This window comes from Bos indicus x Bos taurus, chromosome 4 (assembly GCF_003369695.1).
Source record: "Bos indicus x Bos taurus breed Angus x Brahman F1 hybrid chromosome 4, Bos_hybrid_MaternalHap_v2.0, whole genome shotgun sequence".
Classification (NCBI taxonomy): Eukaryota; Metazoa; Chordata; class Mammalia; order Artiodactyla; family Bovidae; genus Bos; species Bos indicus x Bos taurus.
This window is the reverse complement of record NC_040079.1, coordinates 72,963,251-72,979,830: the sequence shown is the minus strand read 5'-3', so window position 1 is coordinate 72,979,830 and position 16,580 is coordinate 72,963,251. Positions and strand designations below refer to the sequence as shown.

The 16,580-nt window shown below is 47.7% G+C and overlaps 1 protein-coding gene across 6 annotated transcripts in view; it reads right to left on the bottom strand.

Annotated features, from left to right (window-relative positions):
• The window catches only part of ATXN7L1 (ataxin 7 like 1), a 256,174-nt gene that overhangs the window by 21,550 nt on the left and 218,044 nt on the right, over window positions 1-16,580 (bottom strand). For all 6 annotated transcript variants that reach the window (XM_027539684.1, XM_027539685.1, XM_027539687.1 and 3 more), the window contains 3 exons: window positions 9,391-9,674; window positions 6,117-6,199; window positions 4,984-5,240 (listed from right to left, as the gene is read on the bottom strand). In XM_027539684.1, coding sequence (XP_027395485.1) covers window positions 4,984-5,240; window positions 6,117-6,199; window positions 9,391-9,674 — 624 coding nt within the window. The remainder of the gene's footprint in view (window positions 1-4,983; window positions 5,241-6,116; window positions 6,200-9,390; window positions 9,675-16,580) is intronic.

Below are 16,580 nucleotides of genomic sequence, written 5' to 3'. Positions count from 1 at the left end.
AACTGCTAAACCTACATGCCGCAACTACTGAAGCTGTCATGCCTAGAGCCCATGCTCAGCAACAAGAGAAGCCCTGGCTTGCTGTGACTACAGAAAGCGTCTGGACGCAACAAAGACCCAGCGCAGCCAAAAATAAAATAAATAAAATTAAAGAGTTAACAATTTAAAAAATATATACATTTCTAAAAAGAAAAAAACCCATTTTTAATGGTTGAAACACTCAATAGTAAGTTCTGGGACTTCCCTGATGGTCCAGGGGTTAAACCTCCATGCTTGGACTGCAGGAAGCATGGGTTTGATCCTTGGTCAGGGAACTAAGATTCCACATGCCACGCAGCATGGCCAAAAAGGAAAAAAAAATAAATACTAAATTCCAGTTGCCAGACAAAAGAGAGGAGGCGAAGGAAGGAGAATCATGGGGATTCATGGAGCATGAAAACTGCAAGTTCCAGAGCAGAAGCAGCTCTGAGAGCAAAGAGAGACATGAAGGAAGGATGCCAGGCGTATGTGTACACGTGTATGAAGAAGGGGCTCTGAACCTTTTCCTTTTCAGGCCTGAGTCACGCAGGGTGCGGGCACCCTCCAGCAATGATGGAGTGGTGGATGCTTTCAAGACCTCCTTCCAGCTCCGACTGCTGCCCTCCAGGGTGGGACTTGGAGGGATGGGATGTGCTGGAAGCAGCCTGTGTCTCTGAAAAGCCAAGGGTTGGTGAGGGTGACCGGGAACAGGGTTACTGGCCATGAGAAAGTGTGGGAAAAGTCTCGCAAGTGTGTTAAACTGCTGTCCAACCCTTCTTCCTCAGCACTACATCACACCTTCCCTCTCCATTTACCAGTCTGGTCTAAAGACAGTGCAAATGATGATGGTCCCTGTCCAATTCCCCTCAGGGAAGCTTAAAGTCCCTACCCCCACCACTCTGAGGAAGCGCGAGCATCAATCGAGTGCTTTGGGGAAGAGCACAAAGGAAACTGACCTTAACTGAGTCCCTAGTGGTAAAGAATCAGCCTGACAATGTAGGAGACACAAGAGATGCAGGTTCGATACCTGGGTCAAGAAGATCCCCTGGAGCAGGAAATGACAATTCATCCAGTATTCTTGCCTGGAAAATTCCACGGACAGAGGAGCCTGGTGGGCTACAGTCCATGGGGTCACAACGAGTGGGACACAACTGAGCACACACACACACATATGTGTAGGCATGTCACATATATTTTCTCATCAGAGCTACCCACTGCCTTAGGCGTGTGTAACTGTGACCTACATTTCTCAGATGAGGACACTGGTTGCCAAGCTAATAAAAAGTGGAAATGAGACTGGTCTGTCTGCTTGACTTTAAAGCCCGAACTCCTGAGAAATGGGTAGGAAAAGCCCAGGGATAAACCTAAGTCGAGGAGAGAAATGGTTTCTACTTTGGTGATTATACTATCAATGAGTCACGAACTAAAGTAGCTTTCACTGCAGACTCACCTCTGCCCCTTCTCAGGTTTTTAGGACCTTCTGCCTCTTTCCCCGCTGCCTTCGTCAGTCTGAGATTCATTGGTGTTTGCCATTTTATACTTTAGGGTGAGATGTGTGTTCATCTATGAGACAGAGGGGAAGGTGCCCAGACCTTGTCAGCACTGACCTCCACAGCTGACCTTTCCTCCCCTCCTGGGGGCCAGAGCCTGGCTTGTTAGAGCCCAGCTCGACCCTCTGCACCTCCCACTGCCTTTCCAAAGAGTCCTGATGGCTTTGGTTGGCCTGGTTATCCATAGCCCTTGGGCCCTGTGGGGAAAGCAAGGTGTTCCCTTCGAGTTGGGGGCAAGAAAGCAGAGCATATAGGTATGTTATCCAAGGGCCCCCAGGTTGAAGGACAGAGGCCAGGAGGATGGGTGAATGGAAACCAGGTCACACCTAGGCCTTCACTGGCTCCCACTGCTTTCCCACTGACTACCATGGCCCTTCCTACCAGCTACCGTCAACTGAGTGCTTATTATGAGCTTGATACTCTCACTTAATTTTCCTTAGCTCCATTTGGCAGATGAGCAGTTTGAGGCCAGAGAGGCTGAGAGACATGACCACGTTCATTTAGTTAGCAGACAAGGAGTTGATCCTTGCACTTCCAATCCTATTCCAACCCTTGCTAGTTGACTTTTACTTTTCTAATCCTAGGCTCAAGTTCCTCTTTTAGAAACCCCTTACAAGAATGGGTTGCAATTCAAAAATATGAGAACTGGAATATTTTCAAGGTTACCAAAATGATATTTAAGAAGTAAATGTTACATAGTTAGCATTTCCTACAAGAGAAATTCACAATTGGGAAGGGATTACCATAATTCCACTCACGAGTCATTCTTTGGGTCAATTATAGATAATGAATCCAATTGAAATATCTATTATATCATCAGTATGAGGGAAATAATGGTTTTAAGTCTTATGTGAGTACATTAATTTCTGATCATGCCTTTTCGATCTCTGATAGCATGGGGTCTTGTTTGAACCTAAAACAATCGAAAGAGAACGTTATTTTCCACTAGTTCACCCCTGAGTCTTCTGGTGCCTTGAAAAGCATCCTCAAAAACTATTCTCTTACCAACATTTGTAACGTGCTCCTTGGCCTCCCTGTCCCTTTCAGAGACATTCTTTTTGCTGATTAACCTCACCCTCTCTCTTTCTTCTGTTTCTCTAAAAGAAAATAAACACCTGGCATTTCTCTATTGACAAATATTCCCCTGAAATTACAAAAAAGGGACAGAAAGAAGCAGCTCTTAAGGTCGCCTGTTTTCATTTTTTAACGGCTGTCCCTGGTTTCACTGCTCAGCCAGGTACCACTGCTTGGGTGTGAAGTGCCTGCATTAGTCAAAATCAATGGAGCAATGTATAATAAAAGAGAATTTTCAGGGGCTTCCCTGGTGGCTCAGTGGTAAAGAATCCACCTGCCAGTGCAGGAGACATGGGTTTGATCCCTGGTCCAGGAAGATCCCACATGCCATGGAGCACTAAGTCTGTGTTCCGCAACTATTAGCCTGTGCCATAGAGCCTGGGAATTGCAATTACTGAAGCCCGCAGAGCCTGCAGCCCGTGCTCCACAATAAAGGAAGCCACCACGATGAGAACCTCACACGCCGCAACTAGAGAGTAGCCTTCGTCCGCTACAGCTAGAGAAAAGCCCGCGCAGCACTGAAGACCCAGCACAGCCAGGAATAAGTAATAAAATAAATACAAAGTGGGGTTCCCTGAAGTTCTCAGTGAATCCGAGGTGATCCCTTGGATGGGCAGTGGGTTCTGGGTACACGTGTGATGAAAGCAGGGCTGAGACGGCTTCAGGTGGAGGCAGGTTTGCTTTTATATCAGGTGTATTTTATGGGGATAAAATAGTTCCATTGCCACCAAGAAGTGTGAAAGCTAGTGTATACAGAACTGAAGCCCTGTCCAGAAGTTTGGAGCAGAACTGTCTCCTAGACTCTAAAGCAGAGGCAATCTCCTTCACCAACATCTGGCATTACAGTGAGAAGTCATCATAAAAGGATCTTGCAAAATGAGGGGTGGGAAGGAAAGTGGCAAGTAAATGGATGATGACAATGGCTCGACAGTGGTTATGATGATGGGGATGTGTGGGTGCTGACTCTGTCTGACTGCATCTCCCCAGATGTCTGAGGCTAAGGTTGGTGATTCCAGAGGAGGCCTCTGGCTGTCACACTGGTCAGGTTTGCGCCAAAGTGGAAGGCACAAGACATCCTGGTAGGTCAGTAACAATTGTCATCAAATATTTGCTTTTACTTTAAAAATAAATTCTATCCTCTTCTTCTATAACTCTATTCTCTTCATGCCTGCTTGCTGACTGGACAACTACTCTTTGAGACTCACAGTGTGTGCATTAAAAATCATCAGAGGCTATCAGTATCTACACTTACATTGTATTATTAATGCTTCCCTTTTATGATGTTGTGGATATTTGCGTCTTATCTTCTGAACTCTAAATTCTTAAAAAGCAAGATCTAGTTTCACTAATCTCTGTGCCCCTGCCTGAGAGTACCTAACACAGTACCTTGCTTATGGAGCAAGCGCTCAAATATTTCTCAAAGAGGGTTCCCAGTCTTATCACCTGGAAATTGTCTGTGGCTCAATACGGTACTCCACTGCCTGTCAAAGCACACACATGTGGATCTTAAATCACTCTAAATCCAAGTGGGTTTTTCTTTTCTTTTCTTTTTTTTTAAAAACTGAAGTATAGTTGACTTACAATGTTGTACCCACTGTTTTCTATTCTTTCATTTCCTCCCAGGACAACCAAATAAAATCTCAAAGAAGTGGCTGAGCTTTCTTGGTGTGAAGGGAAATTTAAGGACAGACATCTCCATCATACCAAATTTCCCTCTACCCTGACCACTGGAGAGTTGTGGGGAAAATTCACAAAATATTGTAACAAATGGGCTCTGCTGCTGTGCTGACTCCCCTCCCCTCCACAAGGTTTCCCTCTAATCTAAAAACCCAGGGATTTCCCTGGTAGTCCAGTGGTTAAAACTCTGTGCTTCTAATGCAGGGGGCACAGGTTCAATCCCTGGTCAGGGAACTAAGACCCCACCTGCAGCACAGTGTGGCCAATAGATAAATAAATTAAAAAAAAAAAAAGCCAAACCAAACAACCCCCAACCTGGAAGTTGCCTGATGGCTGAACGTCACTTTCAGGTATTTATTTACAGCTGACTCTTGCTCTGTGAAAACACATGCTGTCGGATTTGGGTCTGTTATGAGGTATGACAATGATGGCAACGATGACTACAGTGAGCATGACAATGGTGACAGCAATAAAATCCACCGGACACTACGTGGCAGACGCTGGACTGAGCCCCTCACACCCATTCTCTCATTTCAAGTTCACAACTGCCTCACTAGGTAGGACCACGATGACTCCCATTTCACAGGTGATCAGACCACACTCGAATCAGGCAGGCAGTCACTGACCATGGACTCAAGGCTTCCATCGCCGAGGGGGGACTTACCGAGGAAGCACAGAGTTGGGTGGCCTGGATTTTGCAGGGGATGCGACTTTAGGTTCTGGGCCCGAGCTCCCTGAAGGTCCCGGCAGTGAGTCCTGCGCCGGCCCGGGGGGATTGGGAAGTACTTCCCTTGCCGAAGTCAGGAGATGCTCTTTATCTTTAACTTCTTTTTCCCGGGACTTGGCTTTGTGTTCTGCCAGGAGGAGGTCAAATTGCTTCTTCCGGCCTGGGACTGCCCTCCGATGGCTTAGTGAGTGAGTCTAAGGAGAAGAGAGATGGAAAGCACAGCCTCTTTGATCAGCACATAAACCTGCTTCCCCAGGCCCTCCATTTCAGAAACTGCAATTCATGGGAATTTAGAGGTGCTTGAAAAGTCAACTTCAAGGCAACAGCTCCTGTTCTGCGGCTGGGAAGAGGCAGAGACCACACAAAACGCAACCGTGCCCTACGCTCCTGGCGTTAAGGAGCCAAAGCTTCCTCCGAAAAATGGCCAAAGATGACGAGCTTCAGCGCTGAACCCCTGAGGACCTCCCTGACGACAGGCACCGGTGAGGGCGCGCTGGAGTTAATCCAGGTGCAGGTGGGAGGCTCGCTTTGGCCCAGACACACAGAGACACCAAGCAGAGAGGGCCACGGCCTCCATCCCAAGAGGCACTAGCAGTTCAGTATGAAATACGGGGCTGGGGGCTACCCACGGGCGGCCGCTTCGGGTCAGCTGTCCCCCGGCCACCCCGGTGCGGCCGGATCAGGGGCGCGGCGGCTCGTCCTCCCCTCTGGGGCTGCCTTTCAGGGCGCTGCCGCCGCCGCCGCCGCCGCCGCTGCCGTGCTGCTCCTGCATACATTAAAACGTAGCAGGGTTTAGAACCGCCTGTGAGTGCCTATAAATACAATTTACTGTCTGGCCTCACAAGTAACAGGGGAAGCCTATTTTTTTTTTTTTTTTCCTTCTTAAAAAGCCAGCCAGCTTGAGGCAGGCACTCTGCTACCATGGAAGAGAAGAAAGCATTTCCCTTACAAAGAGCAGCTGGGGGTCGTGTCGAGGCTCCACACCCTGCCGTGTGCAGAGAGTGGCATGCAAACATTTCGACAAAGGCCCCAGCGAGAGCAGGAAGTATTTTTTATGGAAAGAGAAATACCTTGCAGGTGAGGGATCTTGTGCAAGGTTTCTTTGTCTCGGGATCCAATACTCCACAGTGTTTATTTGGGTCAAATTCTCTCTCTGGTTTAAGAAACAAACAAAAAATATAAGAAAAAAGGAGACTAAATAGGATTTGGCATTAAGACTACATTTAAAAAAAAAATGCACATTTGCACCAACAAGTGAGACATTGTCAGGCAATCTGTTTTGTTTTTTTCCCTCCAACCGGCTGCTAAAATGCTTCCAGAACCGCTGGGGGAAGATGGCGCTTCTCTCTGAACCCAAGAGTTCCCACGTCCAGCTTTGGTGGGGATGTGGTAGGGATGGGAATGCATAAGGGGAGAGGGCGGGTGGGCAGCAGAGGGAAAGGGGCCACGTGGTTCTCAGGCTTTATTTCACTCCAAACATCTCCCCAGGCACCTCTGGGCAAAGCTGGCTGCAGACGGGGCAGGGCCACCGGAAGGCCCTGGGGCCACTTTCTCCCCTGGGGTAGCTCCGGGAATACATCACTCTCCCCACACTGCCCTGCTTTCCTAATAGTTTGAGCCATTTGAGTGGGAAATTATTCCTTGACATGTCAGTGTGACCTGCCTCTCTCATGCTTTGGAAAGTCCTCAGCACAAGGCCTTCCATGCAGCCTTGCTGACTGGATTTCCCTGATTCAGGAACATGTAGACAGGGGCAGGTGTGGGCTTTACTCTGAGGCTGAACCTGCAGGTGTAGAGAGGTCAAGGCCTGCTGGCCTCACCGTTGCTCTGCCCCAGCCTGGAGCCTGGTGCTCCAGAAGGGAATGAGCCGGGCAAGCAGTCCCCTCGGCACAAAGGATGGTCGAGGGAAGCAGGCTTTCCCCAGCTCCTGCCTTCCCACTGGAGTCCTGATGGCCCCTGTCGAGGTGACTTCTAGGGAACCTACTCTTTTTATGCTCATTTTGGATCCTTCTTCCTTCTGGGCTACAAAAATGTTCTCCTCCCCTAGAAAATGGAGGGTTGTGAGAGAACCTCTTAAAGACACTGTAAGCTTTATAGTTCTACCTCTTGATGGCCCGTGCCATTTCCGGAAGACACCCAGCAAACACCTGAGTCCTGCAGGGCAGGAATGACACGGTTCTTCTGGGCATTCACAGAGATGGGCAGCAGTGCAGGTGGGTGGGGAGGTGGATGGGCAGGTGGAGGGGCATGTATAAACTTGGTGGCATGTCCCCTTCAGGGCCTCCTATGGCTGCAAGCTATAAAGAGGTTACCTTGCCTGAAAAACTGTCTGAACTTGCTGGAGTAAAATCCGACCATAAAAAATGAATGCATTCTATTTTTAAAAGAAGGTTTGGGAGCTGTGGGATGGTTGCAACAGTGGTGATGATGATGTTTGCAATAAAACCATTCTCATATCCAAGACAGATTTCCTGCTTGGCTATCAAAATGCATCCTGCCCCTTTCTTTTGCTTTTGTCTTCTTTTCTTAAGCTTCATTTTTTAAGAAGAGAAAACTGTTAGGCCTGGAGATGTTTGCTTCTTATGAGCCCTCTCTGCCCACCGAGGAGGGTCTGGGCGCCAGGCCCCAGGCCGCCTGGTGCGAGTTCCTTCCCTTGGACCTGGTGGAGTCAGCCCCGTGCCCAGATCCACACCAGCACTCGTGTTGGCCTGGAACTGAACAGGTTGTTTGGCTGGGGGCAGGAGCTGGCTGCCAAATGTGAAAGCGAGAGAGAAATAAGCAAAAGACCCAATGAGACAAAACCACCAAAAAATGCAAAACCAACAAACACACACAAAAAATCCCCAAACAACTTCAGATTAAGGTGCCGGCTGGAAGCCACAGTCATGCTTCTGCCAGGACGAGGGAGCCCAGCCTCACTGCGCCCAGACAGATCCAGCAGCTCGTTCAGGGATGCCACCTCCTCTGCAGAGTGACAGTGACCTTTCTCTGCAGGAAGAGAGCTGGGTGCAGGGGCTCTGTCCACACAGAGAGGCCCCCACCCTCAAAGACAGTGCCAGGCTCTGCCTTTCTTGTGGGACAGTGGGTGAAAAGGGCATGGAGAGATTTTCAGGGTAATATAAGTGTATCATTTGAATCCTTTGGGCGCAAGATACTTTTCAGACCCAAACTTTTAAAAAGTTACAGACATAAGAGAAAACCTGAAATACAGATAAATACAAAGTAAAAAATAAAAATGACCCACAATTCTTGGGGGCACTTAGGAATTATGCTCATGCCAGAGGACACAGCTTCTCTTTCACAGGGCAGTTTTCTCTGTATGGTGGACCCTTGAATAACTTGGGTTTGGACTGTGCACAGATATTTTTCAGTAGTATATATACTGCAGTACTACACAACTGGAGGTTGGTTGAACCTGTGAATATAGAGGAACCACATACACAGAAGATCTACTAGAAATCATATGGGGATTTTCAACTGCGTAGAGGGCTGGCACCCCTAATCCCTGCGTTGTTCAAGGGGCAACTATATTTTTCTTTCTTCTGGTTAACATCTAATAAATGGCCAGGGTGTGTGAAGAACTTATAAAATTTATAGTTTTTCTTGATCTTTTGGAGAAAGTAAAACTGCCAGATTTCCTTTCATAACAAACCCAAAGCAAATACCATCCACTTGGGGGACCCAAGGGCCAACCACTGACTTAAGGACTGGCCATGTGCACCTTTCTGGGTACCTCCTGAGTGCCTACTCTGACAACCAAGTAGATTGCAGAGAGACCCCTCAGCACCCATCCTGCTATGCCAGTCTAAGTGTTCCCAAGTGGGAATTCCAATCTGCTTATGTGGGAAAGGCATTTGTAGCCCCAGACCACAGAATGAACCTGGAAACCAGTGAGACCAAAGGATGGAGATGGGCTGACAGCACCAATGTGACCGCCCCAAGCCTGCCCTGAGCTACCGGGAGATATCACAGCGGGCTGTCCAAATCTGCAGCCCTGAGACTTTGCAGAATCTTGGGACGATTTATCCTGTCAGAGCGAGGACAAAACCCTCCGAATCCACAGAGTGCTGTGGGGGTGCAGAGCTCCCCGCCTTGGGAAAACCAGGATAACTCCTGCTAAGTGCTGAGCTAACTCAGCCCAGCCATCATCAATCTGGCCCGGGATTAAGAGAATAAGTTCTCCCCTGCATTTTGAGATGGGAGTTCCTATTTGTAGGTAAACTCCATGTTCCCCTTAAAATGAAACAGACCTGCTCAATTATAAGATCGCATCACTCCCTAGTTCTGGACGCAACTCAGCTGTAGTCTGATCATGAGCCAGACTCAAAGAATACAGACACGTACCTGAAAGTCTCCTGTAAGGCTTGTTGTTGTTTTTGGTGCCGTTTTGGTGTTTCTTGTCTATGGTGGTAGACAAAATTCCTTTGCCATTTAAGATCTTCTCTGGGGAAGGTGGCACTGACTTGGACATCAAGACCGGCTTAATGACAGGTGGGGTGGAGACGGCAGAGGATGAGGTGGAGCAGGAGGGGACCGCAGGAGTGGTCGTAGAGTTCATTTTGACATTGGCACCATCTGCCTTCACTAGGTTAGGAATTTTCTCTAAACTGACTACGGGAACCGGAACACTGAAAAATAAATGAACAAACACACACACAATTGCCTTCTTTGATACATCTGGTCTGCTGAGAAGATATCCCTGCTTATCATTATCAGGACACTTCCTTATCACTTATTTATACTCCTCCTATAAGCGAGCAGCAGGATTCCAGTTTTGATGGGAAGGAGATGCATGCCTCAGAAAAGACCGACGGCGATGTGAGGTTGGCATGGTGCCAGGGATGGCATCAGTGCTGACTGATTACCTCCTGGATCAGTTGTCCCCATAGATCCTGTCGCTCCCCCATTCCTCAGTCCCCTTTGTCAGCAGTCTCCAAGACAGCACCTTGGGCAGAACAGGGTGCCTGCTGTGAAGCTCAGGAAGCAGTACAGTCTGTCCCTGAAGACGGTGTGCCATGGAGCCGCGTGCTGAATCACGCCCCCTCCCCCGCTGCTCGGCTAGTCTCCCACCCAGGCGACCGGGCCTGACATCTACTCAGCTTGGAGTGCTGACAGGCTCACAGTACATGGAGGCAGGGCTGTAGGCCAGCAGGCCATGCTCCACGCTGTCAGAGGACTCCTGGATCACTCATGTCCCAGGGATGGGCTGCCATGGAACATTATCTAATATTCCATTTTAGGCAGCTAGTTATGTAAATAGGCAATTCTCAAGGCTGGCAGGTGAGAGGATGAATTTTAAGAAGACAGAGCACAAAGGTATATGTTTGCTCTTTAGAATCTGTCACTCTAGCCCTGCTTCCCTGCCATTTCTCCTGTAATGGATATGCATTTGATTTCTGTGCATTTCATGCTGGAAGACCCTGTGTCTAGGGGGTGGTGGAGGACTCCATCTCCGGGTCTGAAAGGATGAGACGAGATGAGTAAGCTTTGCTTTGGTTCTTGAACTAGATTCCCTTTCCTCCTTGCAGGAGGGTGGAATGCAAACATTTCAGCACCCTCAAGTCATCCCTGAGCTGAGAGTGCAGCCGACTTAGCTCTCTGAATGCCAAATGGGCTAAACTAGGGCTCAGACATGCCTGCAGACAATGAAGGGCATGAAAGACACGCTGGTTTTGCAGGGGAGGAGTTTTATCTGTCCTCACGGCTGGCTGGTTCTCCCTTCTCCAAGATTCATTCACAGATCATTTCTTTGATCAATTTGTTCATGAAATTATTTCAGCAACCCCCTCAGCCCTTGTTGTTGTTGCTAGCCCTTGCCCCTTTCCTGACTTTGAAACAGGATCCCGGATGTTATTTATAGGCCTTTGCCAGTGAGAAGGGCACTCAGTGGTGGAGCACACAGCTCCCAAACCTCAGACTTCACCCCAAGACCACGTGCTTTCTAGGCATGGGGTGGGACCTCAAGCCCCACGTAAGGGGAAACTGCAACAGCAATTTTAAGTAAGATACCAAGTTACTGACAGTTCTGTCTTTGATCAGTGTCTCAATCACTGAGATAAAGCTACACTGCCACCACTTTCTAGTTAATGGTAATTCTCAAAGCACTCATCCTATGGCTGAAGAACAGCACAAGAAGCCCTTGAAAAGTCAACACACTAAGAAGCTGCAAAAGAGATTGCCTGGTGAAATCAGGGCTGCATTCCTGACTTCTTCTGAATGGTAAAATACGCAGTGCTACAATGGCACCCCACTCCAGTACTCTTGCCTGGAAAATCCCATGGGCAAAGGAGCCTGGTAGGCTGCAGTCCATGGGGTCGCCAGAGTCGGACACAACTGAGTGACTTCACTTTCACTTTTCACTTTCATGCATTGGAGAAGGAAATGGCAACCCACTCCAGTGTTCTTGCCTGGAGAATCCCAGGGACGGGGGAGCCTGGTGGGCTGCCGTCTCTGGGGTCGCACAGAGTCGGACACGACTGAAGTGACTTAGCAGCATGGGATACTAAATTCTTCCAGGCTCGTTCCTTCACTCAATTTTAAAAGGTACAAATTACAGACAGCAGGGTGGTGAAGAGGTATTTGTACACCATGTTCTTAGCAGCATTATTCATAATGGCCAAAAGGTGGAAGCAACCTTAATGTCCACTGATGGATGAATGGATAAACAAAATGTGGTAGATACATAAAGTGGAATACTATTCAGCCTTAGAAAGGAAGGAAATTCTGACACATGGATGAAGGTTGATGACACTATGCTAAATGGAATAAGCAAGTCAAAAAGATTACTACTCCATGATTCCAATTGTACAAGGCACCTAGAGTTCAAGTTCATGGAGACTGAAAGTAGAATGGTAGTTGCAGGGGAGCTGTGGTTTAGTGGGTACTAAGTTGCAGTTCTGCAAGCCTTTTTACACTTAACACTTAACACTCCTGAACTATACATTAAACATGGTTAAGATGGGAAATTTTGTTATGTGTGTTTCACTGTAGTTTAAAAAATTTTAAACGCATAAACTAGGGGAAAAAAAATCCCACAAATTATAAAACTCATGTAGCGTATTCTCCAATATCCTGATTTAAAAAATATATAAGCCTCTGCTTAGAAAGCTCTTGTTGATTTATTTGTCACCCTTGTTCTAACTTGTTGACTTCTACTTCTTTAGAAAAAAGGGAAACTTGAAGTGTTGACATGCACACATGGACTCGTAGCCAGGTGAGAAGATTCTCTAGCACATGAGTGGCCTCCTCCCATATACTTCCCTGTGAAGCCAAGTGAGTTCAGGAAAGGAAACGCAGACCTTCACATTTCAGACCCACTCTTGTCTCATGATGGGACAAGAGTGAGTACTCATGAGCTTAACAGAACGAGATGATATCAGGATAGAATGATCCAGAGCAACTGTACCAACTGAAATAAACAGAAAAAAGGAGTCAAGCGGTCCTCAGATGCTCATAGCACAGTCTGCATTTCTTCCCTGAAGTCACCATCTAGCTCCAGTGAGCCCCATAAGGCAGCCACGCGAGCACACGTGCGCCAGGTCGAGCCACTGGAACAATGACAGGCCGGCAAGTGCGTGTGACTGATCTCCTAATTTGAGACTTTCTCCACTACGTGAGCGTGGTCCACTCACATCCTCTACTGCCAGCACTTCCAGAACTCCAGCTGGACTTCAACCCCAGTGCCCAGAGACAGGATGTGAAACTAACACCCATCAGTAAAAAGAAGGGAAGACTGATATGCGGTCCTCTGGGATTGGAATGGGGAGATGTTAGTGAAGAAAATCCGATAAAAAATGTTTCAAAGAGCTCTAAAGACCAGATGAGTCAGTAAGGAACAGAGCCACTAAGTAAATACTCCTGAAGTCATGTAAGTTGCCACTTGGCAGCAGAGAGAGAAGGGAGATTGAGTTGATGGGATAGGAACGCTAAGGTTGTCCGCTAGCTAATGGAGAAGGGCTACAGACAGAGAGGAGGAGAGCCTGAGGACCATCCCTGATCCTTTTCTCTGTATTACCCCTTCTTTCCCCAAAGGCTCTGAGCTTTCCCTTCAAGGCAACCTGCTTCTTGCCTGAGCTGAGATGGCACTTCTGCTGGGAATTAAGAGAAGACTGGGAGGCAGTCAGCTCAGTGATGATGGGAAGGGTCAAATACATCCTCAGAGGAAATGAGAGAGCAAAAAGAGAGAGAGAAGTATAGATCCTTCCTAGTTAACCTCACCAGTCTCATTCCAGCATAAATGCCATCCATCAGTCCAGCCATTCAGTCTCCTTTCTTCAGTCCTATTGACAACAGCCCCCAGATCCCAAATGGATGAACAAAGAGGGAAATGATTGCAAGATGGTGGCTCCCAATTTTGAAAACCAACTCCAAAGTTTCCATCTTTTCTCAGTCCTGGCTAACATAAGACTCTACAGAGAGCCCCAGGTCCTGTTTCATATACATACAGACCCCTGCATGTGTGAGGAGGGCCACTGCCTGGGCACTGTCATCTCAGGACTATCTTCTCCTTTCTCTCACTGTCCCCTTTTTCTCACTCCCCTCACTCCTTTGCCATCACCTCTCCCAGCCAATAAACACAGTGTTCCAGCCCTAGGCAACAGACCCTGAATAACAGGTTCACTTTTTTTTCATCTGGAAAGAAGTCAAAAGATTCTGATCCCTGCCGTCATTGTTTGGGCATCTCTTCCCTTTTCTGTGTCAAACATAGGCTCTCCAACACTTTCGTGCTAGGAGTTGGGTGGGGTGGAGGGTTGGCAGTACCCAAATGACTGACTAAGCAATTTATTAGTCTGTTTGCTTGGCTCTCCCTAAGGTTAACCAAAGCCCCTCAAGTTCCTTCCCTTTCGGTCTTAAGGTGTGCACTTACACACTTCCCCAGGTCTCACAATTAGTTGCATTTATCAGTTCACTACGTCCTTTCTTTGAGGAGCAATGTTTGAAAGGGAAGGGTGAGTCCCTGCTCTTTCCCTGCTGCTTTCATAATGCCTGTTTTGTTCGCTTGGGATGAACTCTTTCAGGGAGCTCAGGGCTGCAGCTGGTCCCCCTGCTGTGTCTACTACTACTGGGAGCACTTATCTCCTTGTTATCTCGGCATCTCTCTCTCAGCTCCCTAGAAGGGATCCCATAGCCGAGAACAGTCCTCCCTTAGCTTCCTTGCTGGCTGTACCAGTGCTGCTTCAGCTGCCTGTGTCTGCTTCCTGGGTACCTGGCCTGTCTGAATTTACCTTTCTGGACCAAGGAGGGTCCTCTGACTTTAAGAAAAATGGTTCTCCTGGCCCTGAGTAGATTCCTCTCCCTGCCCAGTGATGTCTGCAAAAGAGCAGAGGTGGAGAATCTTCTCATGCCATTTCAAGGGCCACCAACGTGTCACAGGGCCAGCTGCTCTCCTGCCAGCTCTGCTTTCTTGGTAATCATGATTTATCCTTTCATCATCAACAGATAAGCCTTGTAAGAATGGTTTAGAAAATCTTTAGGCCTGCAGAAATCTTTGCCAGCCCTGCTCCACTTAGCAGCACAGGGGAAAGATGGATTTGACAGGCAGGAGCCTGAGGACATAGGGTATTCGTGCTGTGGGTTACATGTCTGATGAGAGCTCTCAGCTGTCTATTTCTCCCCACCAAGTCCTTCAACAAAGACCCATGAACCTGTGCTTCTGGCCTGGCAGAATTCTGAGGATCTCTGATTTACTGGCCAATCCTTGAAAGGGTCATCTCACCCAGCCTCTTGTCTTCCAAGCAGGGACAGTAGGTAAGTCATCCCAAGTCAAGAGGAACTGACCCTATTTCAAAAGGTCTGCAGAAAAGGAATTCTATTTGGTTCTCTTGGATACATTTTGGGGGTTGCTATCAGGACATGATGTCATATTTAGATTTTTTAAATTGAAGAAATAGGTGGGACATTCTTGAAGTCTGAAAGTCAGGCAATCACTAAGAATCAGCCTACATAACAGAGCTATAAAGTCTTGCCTTGGTATAACAGACACAGGAGGAGCTACATAAACCCTGGTGCATGAATACATAGTATTTTTTTTCAATCTGGAAAAAGACTGGGAAAACTTTCAGAAAGCCAATTTGAAATACCTTAAGCAAAAAAGAAAACAGGGTAGTCAACCACTGAGCACAGGATATAAGGAAATCTACCAGATTAATCTAATATTATTTTGTGGCTGAGTGTCAAGGCCTGGCGGGCAGAGAGGAAGCACCAGGCGTGATCTCTCCTGGCCTCTGCAGTTTCAGAGGCCCTCCCACATAACACACCCTCCGTAAGCTGGAAAAATGTAGTCAGACCACACAGCTGTTGAGGATGAGGGACCCTAGCAGCCGAGGTGAAAAAAGATTGGTTAGTAAGATTTTGTGCCGGCCCAAAGCAGTACCTAGTGGAACTCAGAGGCACCCATTGCTGGCCAAGAAGATTAGAACATCTTCATCAGTGACTTGGGTGATGGGCCGAGACCTTGTCCATCAGTTGAGGGCAGAGCAGATTAGTCGTTGGGAAGAATGATGTGGGATTTTCCCTTAGGAGGTGGGGAGAAATGAACAAGCTGACTTTGACAAATTGTAAATGTAGCCAGAGACAAGTGAGATCAAATCAGGGAGGACAAGTAGGGCTGAACTGGGCGTCTGTGCCTTATCACCATTCTAATAAAGTCACAGAATGTGGAGGATGTTGCAAAAGAGTTTAGAATAATAGTTAGGAACATAGGCTTTGAAATCAGACAATCCTAGATCTGAATCCTGCCTTTTCTATTGCTAGATGCATTCTGGTGGGAAAGCCATCTGAATTCTGTGGGCATTAGAAGAAGGGTAGCCGGCCTGGAAAGCTGGCTTTTGCGCCTCCTTGCCTCCTCATTGGGACATCCTCGAGGGCAATGCCCAGTCAGGCATATGAGGCTGCCTTGCCTGGTTCATCTCAAAACTTCACTATTCAGGCCTCAGTTTCCTTATCAGTAAAATGAAGGTCATGATAGATATCTGAAGTGATTAACTGAGATAATATGTATAAAATGCTTAGCTTAGTCCCTGGGCACATAGTTGACCCTCAATAAACTGTAGCTAAAACAAGAAGGAGAGACACCACCCCCACGGACCCTGATGCTTCTGGGGTATATGTCTGTGTGCAAGTCATTGTCACCATCAGAACTTTTTATCCTCTTGAGTCTTCTGGTCCCACAATGGAGGGAGCGGGTGGATGATGAGGAGAAGGCAGGAAAAGAAGGTGAGTGGGAGCAACTGGCCCTCCATATTCACCCAGAGTAGAGGACCACTTCCTGGGGGTGGCAAAGGGAAAAGACAGAGTAAGAAGCCTCTGCAAACTTGATCCCTTTCCAGAAGCCCTCGGTCCTGCTTTGCAACCCCACCTGCTTTCTCCATTCCAGTCTCCTAGGCACTGCCCAAGCCTGGACTAGTGGTAAAAGTTCCCACATGGATACATATTCTACAAGAGGGAGAGGAACTCCAGTCTCCTCTCATATGAACATGTTGTCTTCTGCAACCCTGAAGTGTGTGAGGCAATGGGGATTTCTGTGATGGCCCTAA